At 44.5% G+C, this 22,053-nt stretch overlaps 1 protein-coding gene across 1 annotated transcript; it reads right to left on the minus strand.

Moving 5' to 3' along the window:
* Window positions 1-4,463: 4,463 nt before the first annotated feature.
* UGDH (UDP-glucose 6-dehydrogenase) lies at window positions 4,464-20,515 on the minus strand. The gene is made up of 12 exons (XM_068137582.1): window positions 20,339-20,515; window positions 19,293-19,461; window positions 15,488-15,589; window positions 13,282-13,482; window positions 13,006-13,203; window positions 12,247-12,394; window positions 11,381-11,475; window positions 8,465-8,595; window positions 7,637-7,770; window positions 6,371-6,462; window positions 6,171-6,281; window positions 4,464-5,740 (listed from the first exon to the last, which is right to left on the minus strand). The coding sequence occupies exons 2-12, from the start codon at window positions 19,452-19,454 to the stop codon at window positions 5,630-5,632; spliced, it is 1,485 nt and encodes a 494-aa protein (XP_067993683.1). The 5' UTR covers window positions 19,455-19,461; window positions 20,339-20,515; the 3' UTR covers window positions 4,464-5,629.
* Window positions 20,516-22,053: the final 1,538 nt, after the last annotated feature.

Consider the following 22,053-nt stretch of genomic DNA (forward strand, 5'->3'; position numbering starts at 1 on the left):
TCCTAAACTGAGGGGCCCAGAACTGGACACAGTACTCGAGGTTGTAGCAAGGTGGAGACTGGCATCTTCTCCGTATTAACAAGCGATAGGATGAGTGACAATGTTCTCAAGTCACACCAGGGCAGGTTTAGACTGGATATTAGAAGGAACTACTTGACTGAAAATGTTCTTAAAGACTGCAACAGGCTGCCCAGGGAAGTGGCTGAATGCCCCTCCTTGGAGGTGTTTAAAAGCCGCAGAGATGAGGTGCTGAGGGACATGGTTTAGCACCAGACTGGGTAGAGTTAAATAATGTTTGGACTCAATGATCTTATAGGTCTTTTCCAACCAAACCAACTCTGATTCTATATGAAGGAGTGGACCCTCCACCTGCCCCCAGCTCAGCAAGATGTTAGAGGGAAGACAGCTAATTAGGAAGTTAAGATAGAAGAGAAGCTTGCTACTGTCATGAACAAGTCAGACTATGCCGCTGAGGCCTGCGCAACTAATGCTCCACAAAATGAAGTGCAGCAATATTAGAGCATTATGAAGACATAACAGCCTTAAGCTAGAAGGACTAGTACATGTACTAATTAAACAGTGTAATGGAAGAAAAGCCTGAGTGGGGAGGAACAGAGAAACAGAAGTTTTAACTTCACTTTGTAAAGGCAGAGAGAAAGGCAAGGCTGCTTAAAAACAATAAAGCTAATAAAATAGTAAAGTTTTCAATTAAAAAGTCTGGCCATTACTCTTGGAAAGCCAAGACACACTATGAGCACCAACTGCCCTGCTTCAGCTGAATCAGACTGAATTCCAGAGCAGGGGAAGGTTAGCAGCCCTGGTAAGGAAATTCAATACTCCCTCCAGAGCAGCAGGCAGGGCTGGCTGACACATTAACTGCAGGATACCCACACATTGAGCAGCTGCCAGCCTTCACTGGAGGTCCTACTATAAATAATGGCCATGACTTGCACTGCTCTTCAAGCCTATCAACAACAGAAATATGGAAGAAGGAATTCTGAGCCACACAGCTCTTGCCAAACTGGAACAGTATCACAGTCTCACAGTATAACTAAGGTTGGAAAGGACCTCGAGGATCATCGAGTCCAACCTATCAACACAGACCCATGACTAGACCATGGCACCAAGTGCCACGTACAATCCCTTCTTGAACACCTCCAGGGACGGTGACTCCACCACCTCCCTGGGCAGCACATTCCAATGACGAATGACTCCCTCGGTGAAGAACTTTCTCCTCACCTCGAGTCTAAACCTCCCCTGGCGCAGCTTGAGACTGTGTCCCCTTGTTCTGGTGCTGGTTGCCTGGGAGAAGAGACCAACCCCTTCCTGGCTACAACCACCTTTCAGGTAGTTGTAGAGGGCAATGAGGTCACCCCTGAGCCTCCTCTTCTCTGGGCTGAACAACCCCAGCTCCCTCAGCCTCTCCTCATAGGGCTTGTGCTCAAGGCCTCTCAACAAGAGGACATCTCACAGTAAGGATCCAGAACTTCCTTACAGTGGGAGAGAAAATGCTGCTGGAAACACAGTGCAATGTTATTCATTTTGTTGGAATTAGGAATTGCAGATGGGTGGTTCAGAAGATGATCTCATGCTTATACACAACTGTCTGCCAGCTGGTACCAAGTTTCAAAGCTACACAGGCTGTTTTCTATGGGCAAGTGTTGCTGTGGTTTCTAAGGAAAGCAGTCACATTTTGACTTCACAGACAGGAGGGCTGTTTGAGGACACGTCCTAAAGATCTTTTCCTAGTTGAGAAATCCTGCTTTACAACCACTTTCCTTACCTACTGGCCATTCAGTTTTCCAGTGACCACATGTTAAGGCTCTGTTAGTAACCCCTGGTTATAAATTCAGCACAAGTTTCATGACTTATCTGTTTTGTTTCCAAGGAAGTTTGTTTAGTGACATTTTCCTTTTGTATGTCACTCACTTCATTCTGTCAGTTTGTTTCAGAAAGCAGCCATACAAATATTTTAAGAAACACTAATCTTCCTTGCAATCAGGAAAACATCACACTGAGTTTTGGGAATATGATTTCAAGTTGACACAGGCACTTTAGAAGAATGAATAATCTTTTTGAGCATCATTACATCAATCTGCTACACTGTGTGAAATATAATTAAGTGTCATGCAGCTGACAAGAGAACTGCTGCATCCTCCAGTGACTCCAAAGCTTTAGGTTAAAATCAATGCCAGAGTGTTCCTTTATTCTTAAAGGGTTTTTTTTTCTCCCCCCTGCTTGATCAATAATTAATATCTGTGTCTTCTTCATTTCAAATTATGTCAATGCTTCATTACTACAACATGTAGCAACTTAGCGTAGATGTTCAACTTGCAACAGAAATGCTCAGCTTGGCATAGAAAAAGTAATGAGAACTGACTCCAATAGTCCTAAACCAGGTAACTTACTATGTTTGTTTTACAAACAATTTCAAACTTCAGCTGCTGAGCAAGAGTATAGCATTACTGGAAGTTCTAGATCAATAGAAGAACCTCAAGTAATAGAAGTGTAAATGTGTTGGCCAATACAAAAGTCTCACCACTAACTGTTCTATACTACTGGGTCAGGAATGTCTTTTTTCATAGTCACCTGCAGTATTCTTGGCTATCATATGCCTGGAACCAAACTAGTTTTAGCTGCACAAAGGGTTGAAGACAGACACAGAAAGAAACCAGCACACCCTGCCTGGCATTTACAATTTGTCTATGCACGTCTTGGGTAAGACTTGATTTATGCAGCCTGTATCCTGCTGTTCACAGGCTTGTATTAAAGCTGGATTTGCTTCAGCTGTTGTATCCAGGTTTTGCAGTGAAAAGCAGTGTTAGTGTGGGAGGGCATTTCATTAAGAACCTCATAAAAAGAATTTCAGAGCACAGGAGTCTTGTTACTCACATTACACAATTCTCATCAAGAATTAAGATCCCACAGACAAAGACTCAATAGCATGAAACCCCATCTCTCACATGCACTACTCAAGCCTCCAAACCAGGAATGCAAGTCATCTCCAATTCTTATTTCCCTGGCAACTGTGCTCCAAGGATGGTGGCTTATGATTCACAGTGCTGCAAAAGCTTCCAAAGCTTTTTCTTTTGGCCTCTGTAAGGTTCTCTTGCATAGATGCAAGATAAGCAATGCCATGTCCTGAAGGCATGCTCCACCAGCTGTTCACTGGATTCATCCCACAGTCTGTGTCCCATGAAAAGAATGCAGCCACCAAGAAACTAAATAAGCTGACTCCAAGCAAGAGAAATGGCAGTACCAGTTTTATCCCTTGTTGCTCTTCAGAAATGATCTGCTCCTTCCCCCTTTTTAAGAAGGGGAGTTAAGAGCAATCCTGCTGTAATGAACTTGCCCATTCTTTATCTACAATCTTAAATGACAATCTAGGCTTTGCCTAGGGCTGCAGGAGAAACAGGGTAGGGATAGGGGCTGTAGCACCTTGTTCCTCCAGCTCCTTGGGATGAAAAAGGTGAAAAGCCACTGGAAGCCTGAGGAACACTGACCAGCCTTGTACATTCCTAAAAGGAGTAGTGCTTCACACAAGAGTTTAATGGTTCATCCATCCACTTCAGACTGATGAGGAAAGGCCCACACAGAGGCACTAGGACACTGTGGCAAGTTTCTGAAAAGCATCCTGATTTTCTGAAGCCTCTACTCAACCTCCTTGTTAAGGTGAGTCCTGAATGAGTGCTGTGCCACCCTGAACATAGCTCAGGATGAGATCCTTCAAGCACAACCCACTTTTAGCCTCCAAGGAAAAATAGGCAGCCTGGTCTCTCAGGTGCTTGTGGGGGCAGAAGTCAAGATGCCTATCTGCAGAGAGAGGGTGATCTACAAGTTTGATCACAATGCATCACAGGGTTGAACCTGCTCTGGGGGTGTTGTGTAACAGCAGTGCAAGTGAATCAGGAGGATATGGCATGATGAAAGATGACAGGTTGATTTTAAGACCCCATAACTCCCAACTCACTAGGAGTGGCTTCTGATGCACTCCTCACAGAAGAATCTTACAGAATAAAAAAACCTGAGGCATATTTGTCCGAAGTGCTGAGTGATTGCTGCTAAGTCCCTATGTAGAAGCCATTACCATGCAGATCTGGTTCAAAGATAGAGCTATTTCAGCCAGATAAGCCTGTCTGCTATCGACTACCCAAATTGTTATACAACTTCCTTAAGTCTCCAAACATCTGTCCTAAGGCTTAAATGGATTTTACATTTCTGTGGGCAAACAGTTGCAGTAACAGCACTCATGACCACACCACCACTGGTCTTATGCTCTGGTTAACTATGGATGCTTGAAGGCACACCTGTTGAAATGATTCAGAAGATATGTGACAAGTTACAGGATAATTCTCCCAACACTACTATCATTCAACTAAGATGTCTCTCCATTCTAACTCTAGAACCTCTCTCCATTCTCCCCTCCATTTTACAACCCCATGCAACAAGCCAAACACAAACTCTGTCATCTCATGGATTTTAATAGCACTGGCCAATTGAGAGTAATAATAAGTAGAAATTAATAGTAAAGGCAAAAGAAAAAAGAGAAGAGTCAAAATACCATAGGAAGCATTCCTTCCTGCTAATTAAATGAGGTAGTATGCTGACTAACTCCTGGGGCTGAACTTTTGTTTTTCATTTCTCAACAGCAGAGAGCAACTTTTGCAGATTCAATAAGAAAGCTACTTTCCAATGAAGCATGCAAGCAGAAAGGAAGGAAAAAGATAACCATCAGGTAGCTTTGAAGACAATATTTGCTTTCTGCTTGGATTGACACCAAATTAAGGTAATTTTGCTTAAATTCAGTGTTTAAATAAGCAGAACATTGCTGAAGACAGTTTGTATTGCTGTAGCTCAGGAAAAACTTGCCCCAGGAATCTGATTAGATCAATAATTTATGGCTGGGCGTGGAATGTAGACAAGACAACCAAATAATCAAAGTGAAGATCTGCCAGTGGATCAGTTTGTAGCTGCTGGTCCACTGTCATCAGTTACATGATAGATGTCTGCACAATATTCTGGCCTTGCAACAGAAGCACTTCAAGGCTGCATCAGTCCAGCAGGTCCTGACCAGGATCAGGGTGTTAATTGTTGCAGTCAGCTCTATTTCAGGGCTCAGCCCAAAACCTACCCAGTTCTCTTAGAACTCATCTTTTAACTTCAATGCCAGCTAGACCAAGCATTTAGCTGGGTAAAGGATTACCCCAAAAGAAAATGAGAATTTGGTGAGACCAAAGCTGCTGATCATTGCCTGTAACTGGACTACAGTAAAAAGATATTCCAATTCTTTTGATTTCGTATCACTTAAAAGATATAAAGTGCAGTTTAGGAACACCTCTGGAAGTAGAAATGTGTTGTTGGAAGGTAACTTTTGCACTTACAAGATGCTTCATTATTAAAAAGAAGGTTGTACCATCTTCAGTGACCAAAAAGAAAAAAAAAAAAAATCACTATAAAAATAGAGATTTGAAAATAGACTGAATTCACATGTACCAGGTACCATTTTTAGTGTAAAATTGGTTTAGTTTATGAAAAATATCTTTCCTTACAAAAAAAAAAAAACCAAGCATAGGCTTACAGTTATTATCACTAAGAAGGTCCACAGAATTCCTTCTGTAACAATTAAACATTATACTCTGGGCTTTTTGACAGGTGGGTCCTGCAGGCTGAATTTAGGGATTTCACAGGAAGAACCAAAAGGAATTCCTTTGGCTGACACCTTCTTCCCAATTGTTTCAATCTGAAAGACAAAACATTGAACCAGTGAGTGTGGCAAGGCAGCACAATCATGTCAGTCTGTGAGGAACACAGATTAAACCCAGCACCATGGCTACAGGTCATGAGCACTGGATTACTACAAGCCACAAAGCAGTGTGCCCAGAGACAGTTTCTGGGATTGGAGTTACAAAGGGGTTAATTAAAAATACTCTTTCACAGGTGCCTGCTCTGCCTTTTGCAGTGGGTTGAAAATTCCCCCCACAACATAGCCTAACCACACCTATTTAAAGCTGCCCCTTGCAAATCTGAACACTCAGGTGCCTCATCTTCCCTAGAACTATCAGTACAAATATGTTTCTAGGTACTGATAAATTGTGGGTTCAGCCTCCTTTATCTAAAGAAGGACTATGTCTAGAAGGAAACACAACAAGCAGCAGCATCCAGCTGATTACCTGGAAACCAATGACTTGTAGCTCATTGTGAAGATCATCTAGAACTCTCCTACCATCAAAGATAAATGCAGGCTTCAGCATTTTCTTATGAATACGTTCATAATCCAACTCCTGTAAAAGGCAATTAAAGCAGACAGAATAAGTAACTAGTGTAACACTCCCTCTTTTGTATGCCTTTATCTTAAATTGAAGACATGTACCTTAAACATGTCCCATTCAGTGCAGATGACAAGGGCATGAGCTCCATCACAGGCTTCATAGGGATCTTTGCTGATGGTGACCAATCGAGACACTGCAACAGAAGGAAAACAGTTTTATTCTGCACACACCTTTGGCATCAGTCTGGTGCTCCCCTAGCAAATAAGTCTCTTCCCTTGCCCTACACAGGCAAGGAGTTTTAAAGACACTCACCCAGAGATGTTTTCTATCATTTGTCACTTTGATTTCACTCACTGAAATGACAGCATCTTGTACCTGGCGTCTGAACAGAGCCAGTGCACTTCAATGTTTGCAGTTAAGCATACCAATTTGATTTAAACAGCCAAGAGCATCTCAAGAATTAGAAGTTACTATGGAGTGTTCAAATGCCAGCCTCACAGGTCATTGCCTGTTCAGTAGCAGCACATCACAGTTGCTGCTTAATACTTGGTTAACACCAGAGAAGATACACGTCGCTCACCAGGAGCTGCCTTCATCCTCTCACTGCATCAGCAGCTGCCTAGAGGCAACCCTCCTCTCCCTCTCCCCTCTCTCACCCTTCACAGATCATTTTCCTCCACTCCCTTCACCTCAAGAAGCCTGAGCTATCCTTTTCACCTTACCCATTCATCATCTCCATCCTCCCCTTCCCAGCAGGAAACAAAAAATCTCAAATACTCCTTTCTTAAGGAATTTCTAACCACCAATGATTCGATTCTGCTTAAAGAAACAAATTAATTTGGAAGTAATATGCAGGAAGGGAAAATGCTCTGCAGTGAATTCCAGAATTCATTGTTTCTACTTTAGAAAGCAAGCACAAACTAAGGCAAGACAGGACTCAGGACACACAAAGCTGACAACACCACTAGGCTCTCCTGCTCCTGGACATTATTCTTTCTCTTAGTTATGTGGAGAGAAATCTCTGTGCATGTATCCAAATGAATATTTATCAAGAGAAAAATATGAAATGGTACAGGATTAACATTTCTGGAATTAACATTCCCCATGGAAAGGGGGAAGAGTTACAGCAATCCTCTGAGCCATGACAGTCTTATTGATTAGGTGGTGTTGGAGGATGGGTTGGACACGATGATCTTAAAGGTCTCTTCCAACCTGGTTTATTCTATTCTAGTAACTGTGACCAACAGCACATCATTGCCATGATGGAAACAAGGAAGTTAATTCACAGAATTTAAACAGCCCTTGTGTGTTTTGAGAACAGCGTGGGGAGGGAAGCAGGGAAATTGGCTTGACAGGAGCATCCTTACCTTGGTTATCTTCTGAGACACCCGGATGAGAAAGATCCAAGATGATTTGTTCCTTAGGTACTTTAGGATCATAGATATGGAGCTTTGCTCCTTCATCCATCAAATACTTGCTAATGTAGATACTGGATGACTCTCTAGGGAAGTGAATCAATCAGTTAAAAAAGAGCCAGGTGGCATGTTCTAAATAATGAAAGTCTTCAAGTGTCATGATAAGCAATGCCTGAGCTTTTATACCAGTTTCACATTAAACATCCTAGTGGCAATCCATGCCAGCAGCAAACGAAGTCTTGAGGGACACTGAGAAGGAAACAAGTTTGTCTCTTGCTGAATTATGCAAGAGAGATACTGAGACCCAGGACTCCTCCTGACCATAATTAACAAGGCATCAAGCTTATAATAATTCCCCACAAACTGCAATTGGAGAGCTGTATCAAGGGGAAGCTATACAGGGAGACAGAATTAACCACCTTTGGGAAACCAAGCTGGAATTTTGGCGTCGGAGCAACTTAGAACCAGCTGTGAAAGTATTTTCTGCTGAGAATGGATGGACTCTGTTAAAAATCTATCTTTGCTTATGCAAGCTAATAAGGACTAGAGTTATCTGCCCTAGCTTCTGAATGATTCAGGTATGTTGCAGAGGTCAACAATCAATTGTCACCCACTTAAGGAAGACTAATCCCTGTTACAAACCAATTCAGTCAGAAGTTAAGGGTCCCAGATTCAATCTGTTTTTATTAATGCAGTTTATCTGGGGGGGAGAGGTGTTAGCTGCACAGCTGGTGACAAATGTAGGGAATCCAGGTTAGTGAACTGAATTTGCTTTCTTACCTTGTGTCCCCAGTATCCTTTTTGAATGCAAACCCTAAAATAGCAATCTTCTTATCAGTGACAGTATTAAACAGGCTGTCAATAATGCGGGAAGCAAATCTTCTTCTCTGATAATCATTCATGTCTATTACCTGAAAAGATGTAAAACAGGGTGGTAGAGAGATTCAGCTCTAAACAGATGCTATTAATGACCAAGCCAAACTACCCACTCATACATTTAACAGAAGCTTCAAAGAGAAAGGCAAGTATTTTTTACTCAGCATCATAAGTAATCCAAAGATAAATTCTGAGACAAATCCTACAGTGACTGCAGATGCATATCCACACACTGACTGTCATACACTGTCTAGTTCAAAGGCTAGGATTTTTTCAGACTGCCTTTTTTTCCTTAAGTCTCCACCTTACTGTATCCTAGACAGAAACATGGGAAGCACTTTCACAGTAATTGATGCCACATGGACATCCCATCCCATTCCAGACCTACACTTCCTCACAAGCCATGTGCAACAACTGTGAGAACATTTTCAGCCTCTTTAATCCACACTAACAGATTTCACTACACTAAACTAGCATGCTTAAAGCAGGTATTTCAGTGCCTCACTTTTGTTATTACATGAAAGAGGATTCTCACACCCCAATTGTTGTGGTGAACCAGATTTACTCAAGGAAAAGCAAAACAAAAAAAAGCAGTGACATTTATCCAATTCCATAGTGTGGTGATGGGGAACAAAAGTTAACAGGGATACATTTCTTGCTGTAGGTATGTTTTCAAGGAATTAAAATTTCACTTTTCAGGGAATTAAGATTAGAGAGCTTTGTCCCATCTGAAAGCCAGAGAATAAAAGTTAGGATTCTGGAGCTACTTTGATCAGCATAATCTCTAGAATTTGCATCCCAGTCTCAGGTTTCCCATATGCCTGCTCTGGGATGAGCTGCTGACAATGCAGTGTTCAGGCCACAAAGCAAGGCTTCTGTCACTGCTTATGAACATGTGTGCACTGACCAGTGTGTGCATGACCTGACCAGAGCGGGCTGAGCAAGAGGACAGTGCTCTGAGGAGGCAGCAGGTGCAGGCACAGGGTTGTACTCTCAGCACAACACTTTATCCTGACTCTGCAGCAGCTGTTCCTACTATCTGATTTGTGCACAGCTTAATAAGCCATACAGAAACACTCCAAAGAACGCTCTTAAAACAGAGTAAGAGCATAAAAGCATTAAAAGCACTTTAAATTAGTCTGTTTACATGAACAATGCAACCTTTCAGGCGTTTGTTAAATTAAAAACCAAAACAAAACAACAGACATCTCCCCACAGAGCAAACCGTAAGTGCTTCCATGTCTTTGGGTTGCCAAGATACCAAGTAGGTTGCATTTTGAGAAGGGCCCTTGTCATCTTGAAGGACAGAGCCAAACCAATTTGTCTCCTTCAAGACTGTGTTCATTTTTCTCTCTTCATCAGATTATCAGTGAGGTCACATGGTTAATTCCTGCAGCTTCTGCTGCTCCAGGCTTTGTCTGTTGTCTGCTTCAGTCTCATACTGAGTATAAGCAGTAGGTCTTGAATATCAGAACCTGGGGCACCTACTCTTTCCTGCTGTGCCAATGCATCTGAGCCCTACACTGACCTAGGCCTCTCCTGGATGCCTGCACAAAGTTCACGAAGTATGTCAGGCATCTCTTCAAGCTTCTCCACCACTGACTAACCTATCCTAATGAAGTGCATTTTTAAGGAAGATGGCATCTGAACCTCTTCAGAGGCAGACAGCACAAAACCCATGTCTTCCTTGTCCCAAGCAATTAATCTAAGAGTTATAGCTGCAAGCAAGTAATCAGGTTGATGACTACTTCTGGCTGGAGGTTAAACTACCTGCACAGGATGTAGAAAGCCCCTGGACGTTATCAATAGTGTAACAAGCTGCCTAAAGCCACCATGAGAAATGACTTGAGTTTTACAAGCAGTTATGGGGAAATTATGAGTGAGATCCAGACAAGCTTCAGACAATGGTAAAGGACTATCAGGGACTTCTTCAGAGAATAGAACCCTGCAAAGCCAAGAGAGCCTAAGTAACCCCATCAACAGTACCACATGGCCATAATAACACATGCAGTGGTACCAAAAAACCAAAACAAACAAAAACAAACAACTGGATTTCAGCATGGATGTGGCACAATTAACATAATTATGGACAGGTCAGTAAATAGGCAGCAGACTGGGATGGAGAAAAGTAAGGGGAAAAAAGACTTGCCAAAAGGAAAGCTGCTCGTCAGGTAGGCAAGTCATGTGCTGGGTATTCAGGAGGCACCTACCAGGCAGCCTTGATCATCACAGCCTATATGAGGGCAATAAATCAAAGCTGTTCCTTTGACCACACAAGTCAGAACTGCTCCCTCAGTCAGGGCTGGGAAGAAGGATGAGGTGCTTTCAGTACAGACTGAGCAATTGTGGTATTGCTGCTAGGCCTGAGAGCATCCACATCTTCCCAACCATTCCTAACATTAACCACAGAGAAGCAGCAATCATTTAAAAGAACAACAAGTTCTGCTGAGTTCTTTCAGAAAAGGACTGTAAAAGTAGACCCTGAAATAAAGATCATAAACTCTGAATTCAAAGCAGACAAAGTACAAGAGGAAGACAGAAGTTCAGACATGCTTGTAATTCACATTTTCCTACTGCTGCTTCTAGACAACTTCCCAATCCACTTGATCCAAACAACTTAATTCACCCCCAAAACACCTGAACACCCATATCAAGTGGCAGTGTTAGGCTGAGGTCACCTTAAAATGGAGAGATTAAGGTATCTGCTCTTTAAAGCTAAAGCACAGATTACATGTGGACAATGCTTAAAAGCTCAATGCCTGAGAGATGAATGCTGAAGAAACTTTACCCCCTCAAAAAAAATGAGTGAAGAGCTTGTACCTGTTGCCAGTAGCGGGCTACTTCAGGTAAGTTCAGTGCCTCACAGAGGTACACTAAATTCAAGACATCCTTTTGAAAGCAGCTACCTCCAAACCCTGAAAAAAAACAATTATTTTACAGGTAAATAGCCCACTCTTGGGAAACAGGTCGGTTTTTGGCAATCACTGACAGCCAGCATTATCATTTTCCCTCCAGTATTTCACTGCTAGCAAACGAAAACTTAAGAACCTCTCAACATTCCACCACTGGACCTACTCAGTCAGTTACAGAAGCCTTAAAGTCGTCTTCAATTGCTACTGAAGTCAATGGAAGTTTTAACCCAGTGTCAGGGAAACATATAAGATAGCCCCTATTTTATTATTACAAGTGAGTGGGGACAATCTCCTGCCTTTGCTCTCCTCCCACCTAAAGATTTAGATTAGTATTTCTCAGAACCATTATATTAACACTAGGTTCCCTCCTTCTACAAATAAGAAGCTACTCTCACACATTCTGACCGAGGGACACCACCTTTTTCAGGCCACTGGTAGCAGCTCCTGAGCAAAACTACAGCAGTTACAATTGGGAAGACATCTTAGGGAGCGCTATTACCAGTGATGCTTCATTAAAAATAATGTTGCAGGTTTCCCAGTGTCCCATGCAGGATAAACCATGTGCTCTGAAGCCTGAGGTTTCAAATTGTCAGGGTCTAGAGCAACCTTAGCCCTACACATTGTACCTAAAAATGTGATTTCCACTGGTACTCTACAGCAAGATCTTCTGTAGAAGATATTAAGAGCATCAGATCACTTACTTCAAAACGCTACTGGTAGACCTCTTGCACTACTACACAAAAGCTCAGAAGAAGAAAAATAAATTTTATTTACCAACACTGGCTTTGAGAAACTTATTTCCAATTCTTTGGTCTGTTCCAATAGCTCTTGCTACTTCTTCAACATCTGCTCCTGTAGCTTCACACAGGGCACTGATTGAGTTAATGCTACTGATTCTTTGGGCAAGGAAAGCATTAGCTGCCTGTAAACAAAATAAGTAAAATATAGTTAACTTAATTTTGCCAGAAACCAAGATACTCACAGACTGCAAGGAAGGATTATTTTAGAATCTATGTAACTCTGTTGAGATGCAAGACAGTAACAGCAGCTAGCGAATAGAATAAAGCAGGTTGGAAGAGACCTGCGAGATCATCGAGTCCAACCTATCATCCAACACTATCTAACCAACTAAACCATGGCACCAAGCACCCCAATCAAGTCTCCTCCTAAACACCTCCAGTGATGGCAACTCCATAAATAGCAGTTAGCAGGATCTCAGCAAATAATGTAATGCTTAATTTGCAGAGTTTGACCCATTTTATGATGGTAACCAGTTTCTGCAGCACTGAAAGTTATTAATCTTAGTAATAAATAGAACAGCACTAAGTGAGAAAGGGATTTCATGTAAAGTTGATATCATCTATTAGCTCAGATGAGATGACTGGAAAGATTGATATCCTTTGGCATACATACTGGGTCCTCCCAAACTCATCTGTTTTTCCTAGCTGCATCACTCTGTGTCAGCAAACTTCTGCTTCTTAGCTTTGTCTCACTTGCACCCTTAGCTCATGGCAGACAGTGAGTAACACTAACCAGCTTAGAAAGTTCTGATGACCAGGTGTTGGTTGTGAGGATCTTTTCTTTGGGCACCCAGTGCTCATAAACAGCACAAAGAGCACGGACAGCTTTCTGCCCCTCTGGAGAATCATCTCCACCGATGAGGACTCTGTCTGGGTTCTTCAGGTCCTTGATGGCTGTTCCCTCTGCAAGGAACTCTGGGTTAGACAGCACCTGCAGGCATAGAAACAGCAGATGAAAGCCAGAAGGGACTACCAGCCTTTGAAAGCACAACTCCAAGACTGCACTTACCTGCAAATCCAGGTTAGGCTTAGTATTAGCATCAAATATGCGCCGGATGCTCTCTGCGGCACGCACTGGAACTGTGCTTTTCTCAGTGACAATTTTATAACCGTTGGAGTTCTGCGCAATTCGTCTGGCACAGGCTTCGATGTACTTCAGATCAGCCGCTCGGCCTTTTCCCATCCCGTAGGTCTTTGTTGGGGTATTAACCTGGTTACAAACACAGAGGGGGAAGAAATGTCACAGGTCTCTTCACAAGAGACCTGGTAAAATTGCTAAAAATGACAGGTATTTGCCATCCCAGTTTGCTTCTACCTCAGAATTATTCTGGTTACCACGCCAAATGAACAGCTATTAGCTTTCTCAATTACCCATTTTTTCTCTTCTAAAGAAAGCTCACTGATCTCTATTTGAGTAGTTTCATAGTTTCATTCAGGGTTGGAAGGGACCACAAGGATCATCTAGTTCCAACCCCCCTGCCATGGGCAGGGACACCCCACACTAGATCAGGCTGGACAGAGCCTCATCCAGCCTGCTCTTAAACACCCCCAGGGACGGGGCCTCGACCACCTCCCTGGACAACCCATTCCAGGGTTTCACCACTCTCATGGTGAAGAACCTCAAATTAGTAGAATTTAAAGAGCAGAAGAAGAGTAGAAGAAGAGTAAAGAGCAGAAGAAGAGTAGAATTTAAAGAGCAATTTAGAGCAGCTCTGCAGGCTCAGCCCTTTTTCTGGAAACACCAGTCATTTCTTTGTGATTACAGCCAGACACCTTTTGCTTCCTGTCCCAAAAACATCACCTAAGAATCTTGCAGCTAGCAAGGCAGTTGGAGTCTGAACTCACTTTGCAGTGAAACTTAAATGCAGAACTGCTGAAAAACCCTCAGAACTACCAGAATTGTGGCATATGTTACAATGGAGAACAGGTTGGACATTAGGAAGAATTTCTTCACTGATGGAGTTCTCAAAGAGTGGAACAGGCTGAATCATCATCCCTGGAGGTATTTAAGAGACCTCTAGCCTAGATATGATGCTGAGGGACATGGATTAGCATCGGTCTTCATAGTATTGGGTTAACGGTTGGACTCAAAAACCTTAAAGGTGTTTTCCAGCCTAAACAATTCTAGGATCCCATACTGAAGTACACAGAACATGAATGAGGGAAAACCACATCATTTAGATGAAGATAGAGGACCCTTTTCATTACAAACTGGAAGAAGAAACAGCAACAACACGTAGAACACAACAGCATATTTTAGTCCAAGAACACGTGGCAATATATGGGATGTATCAGTGGCAGTCATCCATCCAAGCAGTATTCATTTTAGACTTCATGAACAGAGAAAAATACTGTCAGAAAGAGACCTCTGTACTTCTGTACTGGCATGCCCTAATAAATAGGAGCTCTCAAGAAAAGAAGACTTGAAGAATAAAATCAAACAACAAAAAAAGCCTTAACTGTGGCCTAGTGAGATGAATAGCAATCAGTTCTTTCGGATTTGACATTAGGGACAACCTTGTTGAGTACAAAGGTCACACTGTTTATGATTGACTGGATCCTCTTCCTCTCATGTCAACAGCTTAGAAATATTAAAGCCAGTCCCACTTCCATTAACACACTGGCTTCGAAAGGCTTCTAGAAATAAGTCATATACTGATTACTGGGTTACAAAGATAACTTTGCATCCCTATCTAGGAACCATACCAATGTTACTAAGGTCCTGTAGATTTCAGCAGTACACTGCAGTGACAGATCTGCACTATACCCTGCTCTAAAATCCCATACATCTAACCAAGCTGAACATCAACACTACCTTCCAAGCCTGCAAGTGTTGAAAGGCAGGCTGAATAAGGCCTTGAGCAAGCTGGTCTAGGAGGAGGTGTCCCTGCCCATGGCAGAGGGTTGGAGCTAGATGATCATTAAGGTCCTTTCCAATCCAAACCATTCTATATTTCTATGATCTTTTTGACCTCGAGCCTGTTCACTTGTCAAACACTTCTCAGTCATTCTACTACTTATAACAAACAAACAAAAATAAAAGAAAAAGCTTACTGAACAGTTCTTGTGGGAGAAGACTGTGACAATGACATTGCTAACTGAATCTAGATGACAAAACCAAGGCCTCTTCCTAACATAAGCACAATGCAATGAGTTGACAGGAAAGAAAAACATTAAGACAAATACAGATGATCACTTTTTGCCCCTAAACTTACAGAAATAAACACAAGATCAGCTTCTCTAATGGCATCATCAATACTGGTGGAAAAGAAGAGGTTTCTTCCTCGACAGGATTCTACGACTTCTTTTAACCCTGGCTGAAAAAAAGGAGGGGGAAAAAAAAGTAGTTAAGGTTAATGCAGCTTACTGTTCTTCTGACTGCATGCCCAAATAGCATATAATTTCAGATACAGAAAGACTTTTTCTCCCCCTCAGTGTGACATGTGTTCAGTCTCCCAGATATAAAGCTTCTGTAGATTTACATAGTGAAAAACACTATACCTCCCCCCCAAAAAAAACCCATTCAGCATGTCTCAAAACTGTTAGCCAGGCTGAATTGTTATTTGCACAGCTAGAGTTTGGGCTCCAGTGATTCCCAAGCTCAATTTCATTACCATGAGTAAAAGCTAAAGAAATACCTGTAGAGCGATGCTGAGTATATGCAAGAAGTATTCCCTAGACTGCAAAGAGATGGTCCCAAGTCTTTCCCCCCGGAGTATTAGATCTAAAACCAATTCAGCAGCAAAACCTCCCAAACCACAAAGAAGTCTTCCACCAAATCAGCAAGTCCAGATTCCATGAAAGAATGGCAGTGGAGACAGAGGAAACCAATTGTTTCTGTAACCAACCATTTTTGAAACAAATAGAAGTTATCATGGCACCACACCTGCAGCCTGGAATAATCACAGCCAGAGTTTGACAAGATTCTTTCCAGAGTCACATACTGTGTTGTGATATTTTTCCCTTCCCTTAATATCAGCATTCAGACAAGAGCAGCAGGCCATGAGCAGTCCTCCTTATCACAATGGTCCACAAAATTATTTAACTAAGCTGCAGTTATAGACAAAAGAAGCCTTTACTTGTTTGAAAAATGAAGTCAGACACTGTAACCTGGCAATCAAATCTCCAGCTTGAGACACACCTATCATTACATGAGACAGTTCAGTGCCAGAAAGGCAAAGTTTAACTAGAAGGACCAAAAGGAAAACAAAGCAGAAGTGTTTTTACACAGAGCATTTTTGCTGTCTCACATTATACCAAACACCTGCTTAAAAGCAAAACAAAGGCTATCTGCCCCTGCTGCCACCTTACCAGCTATCAAAGGTAAACAGAAAGGCAGCCCTCTAAGAAAATTTCAGACACTGGAAATGAAAAACAAACAAGACCCTAAATGCACACACCAAACCCAGAAAACCTCTGTGCAATGACTCAATTTTATAAGCTGTCTGAACGGCCTTGGCAGTTTTTCTACATTCTTTGCAGCAAAGAACACCATTCCAGGAAACAGATGTTGTGAATTTGGGGGTTCTTCTTGTTTTGGGTTCAGTTGCTCTGTTTATTTACTCTTTTCAAAGCCAGGCCAAGACTTAGCTTTATGTCCTGGTTTAACCCAACCAGCAACACAGCTGCTTGCTCACTCCCTGCACCACAGAAGGATGTGGAAGACAACTAGAAAAGTGAGAAAACTTATGGGTTGAGATAAAAACAGTTTAACAGGTAAAGCAAAAGCCACACACACAAGCAAAGCACAACAGGGAATTCATTCACTGCTTCCCATGGGCAGGCAGGTGTTCAGCCATCTCCAGGAGAACAAGGCTCCATCACATGTAACAGTTACATGGGAAGACAATAGCCATCACTCCTAATGTCCTACTCCTTCCTTCTTCCCCCAGCTTTACGTGCTGAACATGACATCACAGGGTCTGGAATATGCCTCTGGTCAGTCAGGGTCAGCAGTGCCAGCTGCATCCCCTCCCAACTGCTTGTGCAACCCCAGCCAGCTCACTGGTGGGGTGGAGTGAGGAGCTGAAAAGGCCTTGACTATGTAACCCCTGCGCAGCAGTAAAAACATCATCTATGTGCTATCAACGTTGTTCCCAGCACAAGTGCAAATTACAGCCCCACAGTAGCTGCCAAGAAGAAAATTAACTCTATCCTGCTCAAAACCAGCACACTCACTCACAAGGTTTATAGAACACAATGAACTTGCTTTCGTGATCTTCACTCATATCTCATCTGCTATTGTGAGCATTATACACATTTTCATCTGAATATGTATGACAAGGAAGGTCTATTCATCTCGACTTAATATAGGCTTGGGTTTAAAAGATAAAAAACTGTGTCAGTGCTACAGCACTAAAACAGACATGGTATTCAGCAGGCTCCTTACAGGAAAGGAGTAACTGTTAGTCCCAGGCAAAACACTTAGGTTTTGGCAGCCAAGGGAAGAGGATTTCACCCCTTTTAAACTACACAAACCAATAAAACCTGCCTCGTGAAGGAATGCAGGAAAAAAGAGATCTATTTTGAAGGTGAAAAAGTGTAAAACATAACAAGTGCCAAGAGAAGCAAGACAGATAAATACATATCTTCAAGTATTTTCGTAATGAAGGAGTAGAACAGAATAGAATAAAATAAACCAGGTTGGAAGAGACCTTCAAGGTCATTGTGTCCAACCTATCATCCAACACCACCTAATCAACTAACCCATGCAACCAAGCACCCTGTCAAGTCTCCTCCTGAACACCTCCAGTGATGGCGACTCCACCACCTCCCCAGGCAGCCCATTCCAATGGGCAATCACTCTCTCTGTGTAAAACTTCCTCCTGACCTCCAGCCTGAACCTCCCCTGGCGCAGCCTGAGACTGTGTCCTCTTGTTCTGGTGCTGGCTGCCTGGGAGAAGAGACCAACCTCTGCTTGTCTACAACCCCCCTTCAGGTAGTTGTAGACAGCAATAAGGTCACCCCTGAGTCTCCTCTTCTCCAGGCTAAGCAGCCCCAGCTCCCTCAGCCTCTCCTCATAGGGCTTGTGTTCCAAGCCCCTCACCAACTTTGTTGCTCTTCTCTGGACACGCTCCAGCAAGTCAACCTCCTTCCTAAACTGAGGGGCCCAGAACTGGACACAGTACTCAAGGTGTGGCCTAACCAGTGCAGTGTACAGGGGCAGAATGACCTCCCTGCTTCTGCTGGCCACACTCTTCCTGATGCAGGCCAGGATGCCATTGGCCCTCTTGGCTGCCTGGGCACACTGCAGGCTCATGTTCAGCCTACCATCAACCAGCACCCCCAGGTCCCTCTCTGTCTGGCCGCTCTCCAGCCACTCTGACCCCAGCCTGTAGCTCTGCATGGGGTTGCTGTGGCCAATGTGCAGAACCTGGCACTTGGATGTGTTCAATCTCATGCCCTTGGACTCTGCCCATCTGTCCAGCCTGTCAAGGTCTCTCTGCAGAGCCTCTCTATCCTCCAGCAGAGTACCAGTATGATGCAACTAAAAATACCTTTTCTCTAGCCTAGACTTCCCAGGCCAAACTGGAGGTTTATGGTACAAATGAATCTGGAACATGACTGTTCCCCATCTTCCAATGTGGTTAAGATGGGCAGCACAGATTGGATTCTAGCAGCACTCAGAATAGAAATGAAGCTTACCACACAATATTGCACCTTCACATATTTAGTTCACATTCATTACACATAGCAGGAGATAACATCACTAACTGAGCATGAGAACTATGTCTCTGTTAAATCAGGTCCTGAAAGAAAGCCAGCACAATTCACTATATATGCAACCACATTTTTCTTTATGAGGTCCTTCATATATAATCCTTAAACAGTTTACTATGCCTGGTGCAGGTAGGTACTTAAAAAAGAATCGGCTTTAATGAACAGCAGTGACATGCAGCTGTTCCAGAATACTCTTTTTGAAGGACATCACTGAGCTATCCTTATCAAGCCCATGTGGAAACACCAGAACGGAAAGAAATACTACACAGACCAGAAGAGTCAACAGTGAGACAAGTTTACCTCATAGATTGGAAGTGTATCAGAATTCCAGGCATTGATTCTGGCCTCATTGACATCCACGACAGTAACTTGGATATTGGGACACATCTGTGCAATAACACTACAAGTTGGCCCACCAACATAGCCAGCACCAATGCAGCAAATCTTCTTAATTTCAAACATGATTGCTCTAGTAAGAGGAGGAGAGAAAAAGGAGAATCAGAAGACTTGAATTAAAATAATGGCCAACAATTCAAGGAAATAAGAGAACACTAATCTGAGATATTATTATGCTGCCTCTGAAAGAAACATTTTCTTAGAGTTGATCACTGTGAGGGTGGCAGAGCAATGGACCAGGCTGCACAGAGATTGTGGAGTCTCCATCTCTGGAGGCATTCAAACCTGCCTGTGATCCTGTGTGATCTACTCGGGGTGATCCTTCCCTAGCAGGAGGGGACAAATTTTGATCAGATGATGCCCAGAGGTCCCTTCCAATCCCTACAATGCTAGGGCTCAGTGATCTCTTGACCTGAACTGCGACGATTCTCTCCCACCCCTGAAGGCTTTGGAACCAGCCCCGCTCCAGGAGCGCCACACACAGAGACCGTTTGTTGTGGTCGCTCTGAAGGCTGGCAGCCACACCACCACCCCCTTAGGCCGAAGAACTGCTGATACCATGATAGCGCCAGGCATGAACACCGACCAGTGGTGCCGGCAGTGCAAAGGGGCAGGGACTGGCAGCCCCACAGTGGGCACAGACGCGCCAGGCCGCGACCCCCGCGCCAAGCCTGGCCCCGGCCCTGTCCTCGAAGCCCCTCCACCGGAAAAGGCCTCGGCTCCCGCCACCGCCTCCTCGGGGAAGGGCGCGGGCCGGGAACCGACCCCGCTCCCCACGCGGCGGCCGGAGCCAGCCTCGACCCTCGCAGGCTCCATAACCGGGAGGCCGTCGGCCGCCGCAGAGCGGGGCTTCCCGGCTGGAAAGGCCGCCGCCGCCGCCCTGGGAAGCCCCCAGAGAAGGCTGAGGGAGGACCCGCGGCAGGCACCAAAGCCGCTACCCAGAGACTTACTGTGGGCGGGCACGGTCCTGCCCCACCGCCGCGGATCGAGTTGGAGGCTGCGGTAAGGATGCTCGGCGAGCTCAGAGCCACACTCCGCTAGCGGCGGAAGAGCGCCGGCTATTTAAAGGGCCGCGGCGGTGCCGAAGCCAGGGCTTCATTCCGGAAACTCTGAGCCAGGCCCGGCCCGCCTCGTCCCTTCCCCCGGGGCTGGAGGCCGGCACAGAGCCCGCCCGCTCGCCCCGCCGCCGAGCCCGCCCAGCCGCGCTGCCGGCGAATGGTGGCGGGACACCTCAGGCGCCGCCGCCAGCAGCGCAGGGCCCGGCCCGGCCCCGCCCCGGTCCCGGCCCCACCGCCGCATGGGCGGCTCGAGGGCCGCCGGGCCCCCGGGCACGGCTGGGGTCTCGCGGTACGGCCGGGCCCGGGTTCGGGCGGGCCCCGCCGCGGTGCTTTCCCTCATGCCTGGGGGAGGCGCGGCGCCCCTTGGGGCGGGGCCGTGCGCCGGCGGCCCCGTTCCCCGTGTGCTGTAGGGCTTTTCACCTTGTTCTCCCTGCTTTATTTTGGGGGGTGGGGGGTGTGTGCCGTGGTGCCTGGTGTCACTGCCCGTGTCTGGGAAAGGGGTCTAGGCGGGCTGGCCCCCGCAAGCCGAGCGCCACTGGGAAGATGCCCAGATTGTCTGCCCTCTGGGGCAATGGTGATGGGGCTGTGGCAGTGCGGGGCGAGTGCGCCTCCGGCCCCCACCACAAACACCGACGGTGCCCTGGGCGGCTCTGGCCTGGGCTCCCAGAGGAAGTCGGGTAGCAGCTGTGGGTAAGGGAGCTTAGCAGTGTGCCTGGCTGAACGGTGCCCTTCTTCTGTTTTTGTAGGAAAAGTAAATTTCGGTGGTCCAGTGTATGTAAATAATTTTGAGTCCTTCAGCTGTGCTTACTAAAACACAAAGCTCAGCCGTTCATTTTCTCCACTGTAATGTTGTGCTATCTCAACACAGGTAAATGAACACGGCAGAACAATAAAATACAGCGTTTAAAGTCCACGTTGCAAATATTGACAAGTGTGATAACCTGGCACTTTGTTGCCTGTGCATGTGGTCACCGCCCAGGGGTGTGTTGAAGTTCTCACACATTACTTCTGCCCTTTGTATAAAGGTAATATGTTAACAGTGTATATATTTAATGTGACCAGGGGAGCAGAAAGGTGGTGACAAATCTCTTTGCCGTGCTGCATTCAAGGTCACTTACACTGCAAAGCTGGGGGGTTTGTTGTGTCTGCAATACTGCATCATTTATGCTTTTAACAGGTTACAATTTCTACATTGAATGTTCATATATGTATGTCCTTGTTAGCTAAGAGGATAAGTATTGCCTTGTTCTTGTATGGCATTTTGGTCTGTAGAGGTTAAAGTATCTAAAAACAAATGGGAATCATTGTTTCTGATTTATATTTCACTGTTACCTATTCCACTATGAAGGATTTGATCTTTCCCTAGAAGAAGCTGTGCCTGTTTCAGTGAGTACATACTGATCCTTTAGAAACAGGACTGTAGAATATGTGTGCTGCCACTGAAAGAGCCTACTGAGCTTGGCAGTCTGAGGGCAGGATCCTGACGGAGTCAGTGTGCTGAGCCAAAGAACTGCCTGGCAAAGGTGCAGGCTTCAGCATGTTTATCCTGAAGTAAAAACAAGTAATGCCTTGTCCCAGTGCTAATTTGCACGGATGTCTCAATTTGA

This window comes from Melanerpes formicivorus, unplaced genomic scaffold, assembly GCF_026170545.1.
Source record: "Melanerpes formicivorus ecotype bairdi unplaced genomic scaffold, bMelFor1.0.p_v2 SCAF_4, whole genome shotgun sequence".
Classification (NCBI taxonomy): domain Eukaryota; kingdom Metazoa; phylum Chordata; class Aves; order Piciformes; family Picidae; genus Melanerpes; species Melanerpes formicivorus.